The sequence below is a fragment of the Paralichthys olivaceus genome, chromosome 15 (assembly GCF_024713975.1).
Source record: "Paralichthys olivaceus isolate ysfri-2021 chromosome 15, ASM2471397v2, whole genome shotgun sequence".
NCBI lineage: Eukaryota > Metazoa > Chordata > Actinopteri > Pleuronectiformes > Paralichthyidae > Paralichthys > Paralichthys olivaceus.
This window is the reverse complement of record NC_091107.1, coordinates 18,381,412-18,397,105: the sequence shown is the minus strand read 5'-3', so window position 1 is coordinate 18,397,105 and position 15,694 is coordinate 18,381,412. Positions and strand designations below refer to the sequence as shown.

General features: G+C 42.0%; 2 protein-coding genes across 4 annotated transcripts in view; both read left to right on the top strand.

Annotated features, from left to right (window-relative positions):
* Positions 1-2,877, top strand: part of srrm3 (serine/arginine repetitive matrix 3) — a 70,567-nt gene extending 67,690 nt beyond the window's left edge. For both annotated transcript variants that reach the window (XM_020085402.2, XM_020085404.2), the window contains one exon: positions 881-2,877. In XM_020085402.2, the coding sequence (XP_019940961.2) occupies positions 881-1,148 (268 nt within the window). In that variant the 3' untranslated portion in view covers positions 1,149-2,877. The remainder of the gene's footprint in view (positions 1-880) is intronic.
* Positions 2,878-4,416: 1,539 nt separating this feature from the next.
* hspb1 (heat shock protein, alpha-crystallin-related, 1) lies at positions 4,417-15,375 on the top strand. Of its 2 annotated transcripts, XM_020085354.2 has the most exons (4): positions 4,417-4,575; positions 11,379-11,929; positions 14,070-14,133; positions 14,702-15,375. In XM_020085354.2, the coding sequence occupies exons 2-4, from the start codon at positions 11,503-11,505 to the stop codon at positions 14,856-14,858; spliced, it is 648 nt and encodes a 215-aa protein (XP_019940913.1). In that variant the 5' UTR covers positions 4,417-4,575; positions 11,379-11,502; the 3' UTR covers positions 14,859-15,375. The 2 variants fall into 2 exon arrangements, with proteins under 2 accessions (XP_019940913.1, XP_069366190.1); XM_069510089.1 differs by lacking the exon at positions 4,417-4,575 and having other exon boundaries at positions 7,252-11,929.
* Positions 15,376-15,694: the final 319 nt, after the last annotated feature.

Below are 15,694 nucleotides of genomic sequence, written 5' to 3'. Positions count from 1 at the left end.
AGGACCCCTCTATTCTGACTCCTGAAGCACAGCTGAAGAGCAAACCATCAGAGCTCCCCTGAGTAAACCTGGCCTCCTCCTTCCTCTCCTCCTCTTTTTTCTGTCCTCTCTCTGCTCCATCACCACCTCCCTGAGATCTACACTCTGAAACTCACACCGGTTCTAATGCTGCACCCCACTGTGGCTATGCACTAATGATGTAACACAGGGACACAGAGATTAAAATGCTATCAAGGTGTATTAAAGTCAATACCCCCTGTCACACAGGCTGTGGATTTCCACGGCAGATAGAGGAAACAAAAGTGAAGGCGGAGTTATGTACCACGCTGCTGAGATGACAAGGTGGAGCACACCTTGTAGCAGCAGGGACACCTTGATAACGCTTATCTCTCCCCGCACTGTTGAATGTTGATTTTTCTGGGTATTGGCCTCCACTGAGAAGAAGAGGTTCTATCAGGAGCTAACAGCTAATTACCTTCCAGGAAGCACTTCCATAGTGGCTATTAACAAGGCAATCTGAGCTTAAGCTTAAACTAACAACGTGCTTTTTTTCCTGCAGTGTGTTTTTGTTTGTCTGTGTGTGTGTGTGTGTGTGTGTGTGTGTGTGTGTGTGTGTGTGTGTGTGTGTGTGTGTGTGTTTGTGTGTGTGTTTGTGTGTGTGTTTGTGTTTTAACCCACAAAGCTGCTCTCTTTCAGATCCTGCACTGATCTTAAAGTCTACCACTTCTATAACCTCACACTGATTTATAAAAAAAAAAATTCTTTATACATCATGTGTTTCAGGATCATCTGTATTTTAACATACTAACTCATCAAACTCATCATCTTTGTTGAATGTGAGTATTAACACTCCATCCTCCACCCTCTCCCCTATCCCTAGTGCTCGCAAGCGGCCGATCCCGTACTACCGGCCCAGTCCGTCCTCGTCCAGCGATGACAGCAGTCCGTCACGGTCCAGCCGCAGCCGCAGCTACAGCAGCTACAGCCGAAGCAGGAGCCACAACAGGAGCCACAACCGGAGCCACAGCCGGAGCAGGAGCTGGAGCCGGAGCCGCAGCCAGAGCCGGAGCTGGAGCCGCAGCAGGAGCCGCTCCTGCAGTCACCACAGCTACTACAGCCGCAGCAGCTATGACAGCCCTGGCTTCTGAACACTCTGTGCAGGGGGGAAACTAAAAGTCCTGTGACAGTGACTGTGCTCCGGTTCAGTTATCATGTATCTTTAATAAGCCCTCGGCGGTGCCCGCGCAGGCCACTCAGTCCAGGGCTCAGACTCAGACTCCACGACCATTCTCCCTCTCTAACGCAGAGCCCGGATCAAAGAGGAGAGGTGTATTTTGATAGAGCACATATTTGTGTGTCACTGCTCACACCTTCACACACATGTATCCAAGCTATTCAAGGAAATGTGTTATCACATGTTGTACTTTCCTTTAGTGGAGCCCAAAGATCAAACGTGGCTGTATGTTAGCACTTTCTCTTCTACCATAAAACAACCAAAAGGAATTCATGAAGAACTATTTAACATATAAATATACAGTATATATATATAAATATATATATATATCCTAAAAATAGGAGCTGAGTAGAAGACAAAAAGAAAACACATCATTGACTTACTGTACATTTCAGACGTTTTTTCCCTCGTCATGTACTTTTCTCCCTAGACTTCCATTTCAGCGAAGCACAGAGATCAACAGACGTGAGAACAAAAGCAGTTGAATTAGGAAGCAAAAAGAAAAAGGGACTTTTTTATGATGGAAATTCTACTGTATAGGTTTGTCTGTATAGAAATAAGTTCTGGCTTTGTAAACTATGCACTGTATATTCCATATAGTTCGAGGACGTTTGTTCAGCATGATGCATCAGGAGAGACTCGCTGCTCGTAAGAGGGAAACTTAGCAAGTGACAAAGATGCCGTCGTGCGTCTGTGCTCCCCCCCTGACCTCGACATCATGTCACATACAGAGGTCGATGAGAAAAAACAATGTGTATTATGTAGTTCTTCTCTTTTCCCTGTTTAAATTATTATGTTCTGCTAATCCTGTATGTGTGGGTTTGTGTGTGTGGGTCCACTGTAGCCTGTATCTAAGGCTGCTGTACGGTACTGTACAGGAAAACTGTCTGCAAAAACTCTCCATGCACACATTTGCGTTGACCACAGCTATTTATGAATCGACTGTATTTATTTTTATTGGGTTATTTATTTATTATTTAACTTATTTATTTATTTAGCGGTGAGCTGTAAAGCAGCTGAGTTTGCTTCAGATGTATTCCCGCGTTTCTTTACACGAGCGGCGAGAAGCTCGTAGGTTCCTTTATGATGCTCGGATTTTAGCCAGTGGAACCTGGTCCTCACTCGCCGTTACTGCCATCACCAGGCGTCCCTCATCTGTCGTCATTTTAATGCAAGTCATCGCGGCTCTTCCTGTAGTTAGAGGCGAGGGACCGGCCTGAAGCAGAACCAAACATCTCCCTGTGTGGAGAGGGCACTCCACTCTTCTTCTCCACCACGCGCTCTTATCCCTTGTATGATGGGCCACGCCATTTTTTTTTAAAGGTCCCCTGGTTACCAGCTTGAAAAGGAGGATATGTACAGTATATAACTTTAGCATAGCAGAGACCTCCTCTGTCTGCAGCTTCAGTAGTGCGGTAAACAAAGTGGTGGAACAATCAGGGATCACCCTAAGTCTTCCTAACCATTCGTCCAGTGTCATGCCACTCAACCCAGTGTTGCATTCCCAGGATGACTGAACCCGACTATAATACTCTGCAAACCTGTTTGTTTATTCAATATAGCATCCCCCCCCCTTGGTTCTACACACCATTCTTTGTAATGTACAAGTTATTATACCTGACAATAAACAGAAACTAATGGAGTATTCTTTGTATTCTTTTCCTCTCTGACTTCAGGGGATGCTCCAGTGCATGCTGTGTATTTACCTACAGATGGCGCTGATGAGAATCTTCCAGTGCCTGAAAATGAAAATGATGGTTCTCTATAGGAGCATGTGCAGATTTCATTTCATTATTTATTGAATATGACTTAAGACCATGATCACTGGGTATGGAACAGAACATATGAAAACAAATCAATGGGACGCGACATGGCTGAACAAATGTTACTGAGAGTAGGAAGGACGTTCTTCAAAAAAGTGTACAATTAACTTTCAGCTTGTCTATAATTTACTTTCAGCTTGTCTGATTATAATGATATAATTATTTTAACAATAAGTGGCTGAAATGCAGATACTTCTCTCTTTAAACAATACATTCTTACATTCAAATAAAATATGATATTCCTCTCCCTGTTTGTCAATACAAAGGTTGCAGACCCACTACATCTTCCAATGACCTTCAGGAGTCTGGTGTTATTTACCTCTACTTTTGTTTCATGCAACAAATACTCCAGTTAGATTTCTTGTTTGAATTCTGAATAGACATTACATGAAGACATCAACACCACACACATCTGTTGTGATATCCTGTAACTCCGAATGAGATACATTTAGTAAAACTGAGCTAAATCTTCCTTTAATTCTTCAATTTGATTACAAGAGTCTCCTTATCGGCCTCTTTTTTCTTTGTCCGGTCAGTTTTCATGAGCTCCCTCCCCTCAGTGTGGAGAGACGTGCACACATCTGTAACACCTGGAGCTTTGTGAAGAACACACGCACACACACATAGTCGCGTCTCCATGACTTCACACACACACTATTACATAAACATCTTGAAATATGTACAACGATAACTTATTAATGATAATGATGAATGATATTAAATGCATTAACAATGTGTAACTTTAAAATTCAAAAATATTTTTTTTCAAATGTAATGCATAGAATAATTCATGGTTCAATAAGATACAAGCAGTATTACACACACTAACTTAAAATCAATTTAATATAATCATCGCAGTGCCCAAGGATTGTTTGCCTGGTGGCATCAGCTCCTTCTCGGGGGGTGTAATGATCTCTCAGGAAATCTGATGTGATAAGTCAGGTTATGTTTAAATCTGGGTTTGTCTCTTAGTTAGCTGGATTAAAGAATTGGACAGAAAACCATGAAACCAGGTGTGAACATGGGTCATGGAAGAAGTTAATAAATGTAGGTGTCGATCCAGGATTTTGTGTGATGATGGTTCTGTCCCTGCAATCTCTTGATTTGTTATTGGATGTTTTGAAAGACTCTGTGGGCGTGGACTTGTGTATTACTTTGTGTTTTTGTATTTGTACTGTGTTCCATTATTTCTTCCCCTTCCTTGTGTTTCACTGTCTCAGTTTAGTCACTTTCTTGTGATCCCTGATGTTGTCTCACTTCCTGTTTTATTTTTTACCTTCACTTCCTGTTTCTCCTGTGTCTCATTATTGGTCCCTTCACTTCCTCTTGTGTTTCCCTCCCTTGTGACTGTCCTGATGTGTCTCACCTGTGTTCATCCTGCTGCCTGCCATGTGTATTTAGTGTCTCTGTTTCCTTATCTTCACTTTGTTTGTTCGGCCATTCGACGTCTCCTCTGCTGTTCCTCACCTGAGCTCAGATTTTGGTGGTCCTGACTCTACGGCCTGCCTGGACGTTACAGTAAGTCATATGAAAGTGTTTGTTCAAGTCCTCCTCTCATCTGCATTTGAGTCCTCACCTGATTCAAATGGAACAGTGAGAGTGGGGTTTTCAACATTTTCCCTTGAAAGTTGATTTCATCCATTCAGAATAAATTCTTATTGATATGTTTTCGCTATGTTTTTAATTTTCCTACAAAGTCATTACTAGTTATCTTTTCATCTTTTTGTAAATTAGCAGGTTTATGCAAAAACTACTAGACAGATGATGATGTGTTGTGGATCAGTAAAGAATCCGTAAAATGTTTGTTGTGGATCCAGGCATTGCTTTTCACTTTCCTTAACATTGTGAGACATTTGTGTTTTTCAACATTGTAATGGATCTTGATGGAAACAATTTCAAATGTTTAGGGGACTGAGTGTGCAGATCAGGAAAAAAAAGGCCAGATTGTGGGAATTAAATCTGGTTTCCTAAGGGAACTGTTGGGCCTGAGCAGAGGTATGTGGCTGTAATAGATGTCCCACCACCCCCGCCCCCTATCATGTGGCATCACATCTTTTGCGAGACCATCCCAGGACGAGCAGACTGCATGCGAAATTGAGGCACAAAGGGAGGACGTTGATTAAATGTTTTGCCAAGGTCTATAGGGATGATGGGGCAAGAACCATCCTTACATTCCCTACGTTACAGCTCGCTGATTCACTGTTTATTTGATAATAGTCTCCCCCAAAAAAGTTGATGATCTCCCTGTGTCTGAGGCGCAAGGATACACCATCATCTTTGCACCGCCTGATTTTGAGTGTGTTGCATGTGGTCTGTTTATAGGGTGGTTAAATGGTCTGTGTGATTTAATAAACTGTAGGTTAGACCAACTAGAGGACTGAAAAATATCTGCATTAGAGACAAGCAACAAAGTTCTGCAGCCTATCATAGACATATAATAAGATGATGAAGCAGTGGAGTAAAAAACAATAATTAATCCTTGCTCTTGAAAAAGATGTGGAGCAAATAGCAAAATGATTTGCTGCAGCTAGAGAGGGTGTCAGAGCAAGTATCTGTGTGTGTGACTCAACTGCTGTTAATTGTGGTAACCAGATGGAGGCGGCGGAGGGCAAGGGTGGTGTTGTTGGCAATTGCAGCTCAGCCGGAGCGTGTGCCTCTGCAGGTGACCCTCCTATTCGTGGGGGAGCAGCGTGTGATGCCTCTAAAATTAATGTTGGATGTGACAAACACAGTGCCGGAAATTCTGTAGGGGAAGTTTGTTTATCCTCTACTGTCAGCATCGATAAAATACAAATAAGATAATCCAGAGTCTGGAGTGATTGGAAGGGTTTTAGAAGATGCACTGCCTGGTAGTTTAAATGTGGTGTTGAGAGGTCCTTCCCAAGCCAGCCATCTCCAAGCTAGTTTAAATGAAGACAATGAATATAATATGTATTTGATCACAGAAGAAATTGTTACAGAGGAACAAAGCGTCCATGTTGGATGATGAGTTGGAATTATTAGTCACTGTAGCACCTAACAGACGCAGCGGTGGTACATGCCTCGGACTGGGGAACATTATGATGAGATTTTATAGCACAATCAACAATCCCTCTCTGTCTTGAATATCTGAGTATGAAAAAATGGAATATGGCAAACAGTTGGACACAGTGCTGGGTTTTGAACACATGGACAAATCCCCAAATTCGAGAAACACTTCAATGTAAAAATCCTACTCTCTCACCATATCTCCGGGTGTAAGCACCTGCTGTGTTTCCGAACGCACCACATCAACACACAATATGGCTCTACCTGCATAACCATCACTAGAATTGGATTGAAAATCAGATGGTTTTTTTCTGGGGCCTCGTGCCTGTCAATATCGCTCTGACAATTATGAATCTCTGCTACGCCACAACAGTGATGCAGAATTAGTTTCACAGCTTGTCACCCTGGCAAGAGTATAAAACAACACAAGCTGCAAGATGTCGGGCGGTGATGCACCATGTCAGATACTACAATACTGTGTGGTGAAATCTACACTGCTGGAAAAAAGCAGCATTGATTTTGAGGTGAGCAAAGGAAGGAGGGCAATGTGGCACAGGAGGGTTTTATTCAGCTGATTGAAAAGGACAACCTCCAGAATAAGTGTATGTACTTTGATTTTACGACTCGGTATTACCATGGACAGCATGAGGCAAAAATTTTGTGTGTGCAATAGATGCTGCAAGTTTTTGGAGAAATGATGTAAACAGCCAAAATAATGTGGCTACACAGTCATTGCTCATAATGCATCTGGCTTTGACAATTACGTCCTGTTGGTACTTTTTGAAACACGAGATAACGCCCCAAGTGACAAGGAGACGTAGCAGGGTCATTTTCATGTATGACAATTCATACTGACAGTGATGGATAGATTCATTCAGTTTTCTACCCATGAGTCCATAAAAAACTGCTGCTGCTTAAGGGTTTGAGGACAAGAAGAAAGGATATATTCACTCTAGATTCAGTCTAGTCTGATGAGTGGTCCTTCAAACTGCAGAACGACATTGTCATCAAGTGTTATTTGAAAGCATTAACAGTTATTTCACAATATATATTGATATATTGATATTGTATATTTTTACTTGTGCTGGCAGCCTTTATATGATGACCTCTTTAGTTAGTACAAAAATTAAAATGTACTCATTATCTACTCACCACTATGCCGATGGAGGGGTGGGGGAAGTGTTTGAGTCCAAAAACAAGCTTTGCAGCCAAATAAAATTGAAGTAACCTGGTGACCAATTGTTTAAACATACGAAAACAACCGAACATCATCTATTCAATGCTGATTTTTTCATATTCATTCCATTGGTTTTTCAGACTTTCTGCCATGCCACATTTTGAAAGCCAAAGAAACTCTTCTCTTGAACTTTATCTTGAAAAAAGTTATAACTCTATTGAACTTTAAAGAGGTTTCAGAAGGGGACTGTTGGGCCTTAGCCGAGGCTCTCTGTTTTTCATTAAATAGCCTTATTTTATTGGCAGTGTGACAATAAAAATACAGAATCATATGATACAATCAACCACTCCCTTTATGATCCCTACTCCCTCCCACCTTCTCAACCCACCATTCCCTGCATGACGGCACATGCTGTAAGTAAAATAATTACAGTGGATAAAATGCACAAATAAACATGTTACAAAAGAAAATTATTTTAATCTATATGCTTGCACATGTAGATTAGCAATACTGAAGTATACATGTAAACAAAACAGAAAAAAACAAGTGAATAATAAATAATATATATAAACATGTTTAAAATATCAGTAAATACAACAACACTGTACATATTATCACTCAGGGCAGTGTCGTCTTATGCTGTCTGAGTTTCCCTCTAGTTTCCTGTTTTACTTCCTGTGTCTTTCTGGTTTCCCTGTCTGGTGATTGTCTGCCTCGCCTGGATGTGTCGCACCTGTCTCATTTCCAGGTTTACTCTGTGTGCTTAGTCTCTAAGTGACTGTGAGCACTGGATCTTAACATGTTCCTCAGTCTCACATTGTGCTTCTGCTCTGGTCCTTTGAGTTTCTTGGAATATTTTTGAGTTTCTACTTCCTGCCAACTGGAGGACTGTGAGTCTGTTTATTTCTATGAATTATATTCTCGCACCCAGCTGCCTTTTGTTAGTGTCTGGAAATCTAACATTCTCCTGCCTGGTGTCGAACATTAGTTGTTTTTGCAACTTTTTTGTAACTGTTGGTAGAAAGAGAATGTTTTCTTATTGGAGAGCACTATAATGCATAAATCTAACAATAAATGAAACAAAATGGGTAAATGTAGTACAATATATAGTAAATGGCAATGCGATAGTGTGGTTTTAATGACCTATTACATTTCAAACCTACTACAAGCAGGATTGTTGAAGATGATGAGAAGAAAGTGTACAGTTTCTGTATTTAGAATTTAGCCATTCCTTCAGAATTCGTGTCGTCGGAGTTTGGGAGGTAACTTCCTTTTGACACTGGAAGGAACAGGAAGTCTCTGACCTGTACCCAGCTGGTTACTTACTTACTTGAGTTCTGTGTGGGAGGCTGCAGTGCTGACCACTGGGCCACAGTACGGCCATGCAGCACTCAGCTGTTACCAGAGCTGAGTACCAGATGTATTTGACTCTGTTCAGATCTGGTATGGTCATCAGTCCTGTCAGGGATGTTTTTAGACACCTTTTATTCCTCTGATATTGTGTGGGAGTTATATTATGACCTGAGAGGTCTACTGGCCTCTGCAGGAATTTGGATTATAGGTTTTATGTATTGTATTTAGTTGCCTTCCTGTCGCTGTTGTTGTACTAAGGTGAACATTGAGTTTGTACTCACGAGTATAATGGTCACTATTAGTCAAGTTGCCCATTATTCTTGCCTTTTCAACTTGTCATAACTGATAGTTACAAAACTGCAATCCCTCCCCCTCCGTTAGATATAATACTGAAATGCTTCTATTCAAATAAGAATAATTGAGTTTCTAGTCACAGATTAGAAATTGAGCTTTCATCAGACATCTGTGCACAAGATTTCTTCTTCCATCCAAAATGATCCAGTTTGTTAGCGCTAAGTTCAGATCTGAACACATCCAAATGCATCAATTTCCTGAGATCTGATCAAACCATATTTGGAGGTGGTGTGGGACACGTGGTTACATGAGGGCTGTTGGGTTTTAATGACAGCTTCTGACTCTGACTCATACAAGCCAGTAGCCAGTCAGATTTACTTTTAGCCTCTCTCAATGTTATTGTGATTAATAGGCTGAAACACTTGATGACACCAAGGTACAATTGAAGATATTATTTTCATTACAACAACCAGTCTTACAGAGCTCAAATGTGATGGTTAAACTGCTCTGTGGCCCAAAAAATTTAACTGAATTAAATACCTTTTTTTTTTATAATGTATTTTCTTCTAGCCATAGATTGTATTATCTTTCCTGTGAAGCTCTTTGTAACTTTGTTTAGATAAGTGCTATACAAATACAGTTATTATTATTATTATATTATTATTGTTTTCGTGTGTGGACTTGAATGCATTCTGATGATTTCTTTGTAACTGCATTCGTTCATTCAGCGCCTCTTGACTCTCCTCACTCTTATTCTCTCTCTCGTGCTGGCACACTAATACAAACATCATCTGACACATCTGTAAACTCAGACCATTTGTTTCTTATAAATCAGAGGTTAAGCTCTCAGCACTTGAAATCAGATCTCTCAGGACAGACGTTTCTTCTTCCTGAGACTCAACCTTGGTATTGGCTGAGGTCAGTTCAGTTCCTCCAGTTCTGCTCTCAGCCCCTCCAATTCCTGACGGACGTTATCCTCAGCCGCGGTATCAGCCCCCGATTCTCTCTCGCACTTTTCAGTTTCTCTTGCCTTGTCTTTTTGTTGCAGTGAAGTCTCACTCCACTGGTTCAGGAGGTTTACCTTAAATCTCTATGGTTGAGAGCTTGCTGACCTCCGCCTTCAGACTGGCAGCACAATGCTCTGTTATCTTCAAAACTTCTCACTCAACGTCGCACTTCCTCGCGTCTTTGGCAGCACACCTGCCATGAGTGAAATCGATGGGATAACACTTCAATTCATAGTCACTACTTTTCTCCAGAGTAGTCAGCAAGTCAAATGTCTCCATTGAAAATGTCCTGTATCCACATTAATAGAAACACATTGTGGGGCTTTTCATTAAAACATAATTTATTAAATAACTAGAACAGTGTCCATTTTAATGTTTCTGTTTGGAATAAGCCGTTTGCTTGTGTTAATGCTCCAGAGCTACTTCAGAATTATTCCTTGTCATTAGTGAGTCCTCCTCAATCACTTCTAAAATATACTGTCACTTTTATTGAGTAAACTTCACAGCAACAAAAAACAAACATTTTGCTTTTAATTTGAAGACAACTTGCTAAAGAAGAAACTATTCTATAAATATTGCTGCTATGACAGAGATCAGCAACTGTGTGTCTGTCCCAGTCAATATGATGAAATTATCTGGTGATGGTTTTACTCTTGCTGACCGCTGCTGTAGTTTATGAGAGAATGTAGACATGTTAAACTGTAATACTGCTTATTTTATCTTTACTAATAATGATCGTACTGCTTTTCCAAATTGTACCAAGATCGGCACTGCAATTTCTCCTGCAATTAACAATACACACGCAAAATTAAGCCGATAAAATGAACGTTTTGGGTGATGTGATTTTGACAGACACAGACGTGTGTAGAATTAGAAGGTAGATTAGATGTAGACAAAGAAGTGTTAAATCTTCAGTTGACTGTGATGATTTCACAAGTGAGCCAATGATTAATCTAATATTTTGGCGAAAATGTTATCATTCCTTAAGTTCTCGTTGAATTTAAGTCTTTGAATTGTCCTCACATATGTTGCATGTGTCCAATGTTCTTTCGCATCCATGTCACAAACTGTCATTCAGCTGTGGAACTAATATGAGGCTGATAATAGCATGGAACACATCACATCATAGCCTATACCGAGCCATGTTAGAAATAGCATGTTAGTCTTATCTAATTCTGAGACTGTATGTTCTGTACTCAGCAGACATAGCTAACTTTCTATCAGCCTTCCAGATTCTTCTGGCTCTTTGGGACGTCCAGAGAGGGGAGGGGGGGGATTACACAAAGCATGAGGGTGGGCAGGTTTAGAAGTGCAATGGACAGCTGAATCAGGGGAGGGCCTTCCTGTTGGATTCCATTGGTGTGCTGTGTCTGCCACGAATAGATATTCTAGTACTTTCCATAATGGTGTGGAGGGGTGTGAGTTGGGAAGGCTTGAATCACAAGGGAGGACCCTGTTGACAGGGGTGGCGTCTGTGCGTATAAAAAGTCTCAGCTGAGAGGCAGACGGCACGTTGGATACACATCAGACAGGCCAAAGGGCTCTTCTTGTGCAGCCTGCAGCTCTCCACAACGCTCCACAGCAGCCATGGCCGAGAGACGGATTCCTTTCACCCTGCTCCGCACCCAGAGCTGGGACCCATTCCGTGACTGGTGCCAGAGCAGTCGCATGTTCGACCAGTCCTTCGGCATGCCGACCCTTGCAGAAGACTTTGGCACATTCCCAAGCACCCATTGGCCGGGGTACCTGCGGTCGTCCGTTCTGACCCCAGAAATGGGCACCATGACACCCCACACTCCCATGATGACCCACACTCCCATGATGTATCCCGGCGCCATGATGGTCCAGCAGGCCCAGCAGGCGCAGCAGGCTCGTGCTCTGTCCCGCCAGATGAGCAGCGGCCTGTCGGAGATCAAGCAGACCCAAGACAACTGGAAGGTGTCCCTGGATGTCAACCACTTCTCGCCCGAGGAGCTGGTGGTGAAAACCAAGGATGGTGTGGTGGAAATCACTGGTGAGTCTTCATTTTTCTCACTTATCACTTCTCCTTGCTGTACTGTTGCCCACTGCATGCAGAAATGCTTTTTCTTAACTTCTATAGAATAACATTTTGAGCATAATTTCCACTCAACATCTAGCCACAGTGTAACAACAGCATGTGCAGGACAGATGCATTGATGGCTACATGACAGAATGGTGTTACATGGTGTTTACTGTGCAAGTTTTAGAGAAGCTGCTACAGTGAGGAACAAAGACAACATAAAAAGGCAGGAAACTTTGTGCTACTCAAAGTACAAGGCAGATGCATTGCTGCAGAGTTACATAATATCAGGAGACAATATTCTGAGATCCAGTGTACTGAGGGCGGGGGCTTTTGGATGCATGCCTGCTCAACGGATAACAACCCACAATTGAATGTGTGGGAGTCGTCTTTCACAGCAGCTCACAGATGAACATGGTGCAAAAGCCAGTTTTGCATCTCCACATGAAATGTTTTCATCACCTATGCTCGTGGAGGGCTAAAGTAAATATGAGTGAACCTGGAGGTATGGAATGGATCAAATAAAAGCTCCTTGATCTCTGAGTCAGTTTTGACCTCTCCACTGTGAATCACCCTGTGCTACTTTAAAAGGACTGCTGGATCTGGTACAGGGTTCTGGGCTGGACTATGGCACATACAGTATCTCTCTGGTGAGAGACTGGACAGGCAGGAACAACATAGATAAACAAAGCATGAGGCTTCGTCAAAGTGGAATTTGCCACCTCATGTTCACCAGTGAACAAATGCGATGTTTATAGATGTCAGATTTAATCAGAGAGCTTTGTATACGTTTCAAATTTCAGCCTCGTTTTACTCTACCACCTTCTTGACGTTTTCATGCACACTCAAACTAATGACCCCTGATGTTAGGAAAAAGCGGCCAGGCAGCTGCTCATGCTGGCAGCGTCGTCCTGTAGGATAGACGACAGCTCCCAGAGGAAAGCAACCTTTATCAGGAGGTTGTCATAACAAACACATTACTGCAGAGCCAGGATGAAGGACTCTGTTTTAGGCATCTGATTGCCTGCGAGAGCCTGACGGGACGTGATTAAGACTGGTGAGTATCTTCTGTGGCTGGTATGGCCTCACAGCTGTTAAGATAAAAATACCACCACAAAGGCCCTTCACATAGCTGCCCGCCACCCCCCAACCCCAACCCCATCCCCAGGCTTTATGATAAGCTACAACAGCTCCTGGCTTGAGCTTCATATTTATAATTTGTGGTTTATGGTGGCTACCAGACTACTCTTTCTGCACAAGCAATGCCAGGGAACGTAATGGTGAAAACAAGATGTTACGAAAGTCACTGTGTTCCACTAAGATACCAGCTCCCGGCTCTATAGCTTTATATTAAGTGCAAAGGCAAAAGGTTTGTATCCATCAATTAATCTGTCTATTGCCCTTCAGTCTGTCCAGAGTGAAGTAGTAGCCCTCACTTGCAGCTCTCTCTGAGGTGTTTGTTATGAACCACTATTAAAAGGATGTTTTTTGGTTTGGTTTTTCCTCACCCTTGTTGAGTGTTAAAGCCAGAGGATGGTGCACCTTGTCAAGCCCCACGAAGCACATTGTGATTTGTGAATGTGATTGAACATATTAATGTTAATTGGTTTGTTTCAGAGGTACTGGTAGATTATGTTACCTTTGCTAGTCTTTATGCTAATGCATTGGGTTTCTATGAAACAATGTATCTGAGTAATCATGATTTGACTTACTCCAGTGCCTTCACTGCTAATGCAAAACACAAATTGAAAGATTAATTGAAAATAAATCCTCAAAATCCTGAATAGTGTATATTTCAGTTTGATGGTTACAATCCTCAACCAACCTTTATTAGAAGACTTTCAGTGTACAATTATGGATTCAAACATTCTGCCTAGAACAGGTTTTCTGATCAGCTCCCCACAGTGCAATCAGTCTCTCTGCTGGTGCTTCAGTCTTCAAGCAGCCTCCTTCCCCCATATCACCCCATTTTTTTCCCCGTTTGATTTCCTCCTTTGCAGATTTGGTGCATCATAATATTTAAAAAAATCTTTTCATTCATAACTCCTAAAAGTGAGCGTGTCTTTCAGATTAGTGCCACATTTTGGTAAAAGAATGTTTCCTGTGTCCTCAGGGAAGCATGAGGAGAGGAAGGATGAGCACGGTTTTGTGTCCAGGACCTTCACCAGGAAATACACGTGAGTGACTCAGCATGTTAAACTTTATTCATTATCTACAGACAAGCTTGAAGAATTTAGTTTAACACCAATTCGTTTTGTGGATTCTCAAAATAAGCTACAGGCAATATGTCAACAGCTCACTTCAAACCAGTTTTCTCATTAAAACTCTACTCGCTGTGGCTTTTTGATGGTGGTTCTTTCTCAGGCTCGGTTCAGATTCCTGTTCTCTTATCATGGCTTTGCTGCCCTGAATCTCTTTGAGTTTTGGGTGTGTCTGGCCTGTAGAGGGCTGCTGCTTTTCAGAGCATGAAATTCAGCTATCAGCAGCAGCCTCCACCTCCCAGCATTCATTCCTCCTCTGAGTTGTTTAGCTTCACAAGGCTCTGCTGCCATCCAGGGGCCACAGCTCGCACTGAGGAGACAAACTGAGCTGGTCTTGGAACTGATTTTATTGATATTTCAGTCCATTTTTGAATAAGTAGAGTCTGTGATGTGTTTTCATCAGGACAGGAGCTATTTTTACATTTACTGGAGTGATTCTTTGACTTATTGTAAAGCTTAACTATATTGTATTGCTCCCTTCCAGCCTGCCCTCCACAGCTGACATTGAGAAGGTGACCTCCTCCCTGTCCCCTGAGGGGGTGCTCACCATTGAGGCTCCCCTTATCAGACCCGCCATCGAGTCTTCAGAGATTACGATACCCGTCACCATGGACAACAAAAGTGGCGTGGTGAAGAAGTAGGAGGAAAAGCAACATGCATACATACAAGGTGAAGAAGCAGCGTTATGGCGTGTTCACATACCAGAGACAGAAGCGAGGGATTGCTCTAGCTCTTCTGTCGCCTCCCTCCTTTCTGACTGTGATAATGAGCCAACCCCAGCTGAGTGCACTGTGTAAACACATCTGCACCAGTGCCATATGCCTTCTCTTTCTGCTGTAATTACACTCTTAGACTGAATGTAGGAAATCTCAGCTCAGCCCTGCTTGCTCCCTCACACACACACACACACCCCTGTTCTGTTGAGTGAATCCACTTTATGCTGCCTCTATAGACAAACTGAAGACAACAGTGAAGTGGACAGTAATAGCAGGAATCTTGTGAATTAAGGAACCAAGGTTCTAGGGGAGTTTATATACCCCTTTATTCTTTTTCCTGTATGTGATCACACTGTGGTCGCCCTGGACTGGACAGAGACTGGTCATTTACAGTTGACTTCAGTAACACTGCTCAGTCATGCAAATAAAGAATAGAAACATATTGAGTCTCCTGTTTTTCTTAGTCATAAATGTTCTTCTTTGCATGCCGGCACACAGACGGGATTGAAATGCTGTTTCTCTCAAAGCCCTGGTGTAAACATCAGTAGACATATAAGTACACAACATAAGTGCAAAAGTGACATATGTACACAATATATAAGTTACACAGTCAAAAAGGCACGGGGGAAAAAGAATAAAAACTACTGTGTTGTGCAAACTGGAATAGTGCAGAATAGATAAATGGTTAAAATACTTTCTATAATGCCGATAACTGAAATACTAAGCTTCAAAGTGATCAGTATCTTTTACTAAGTAATATA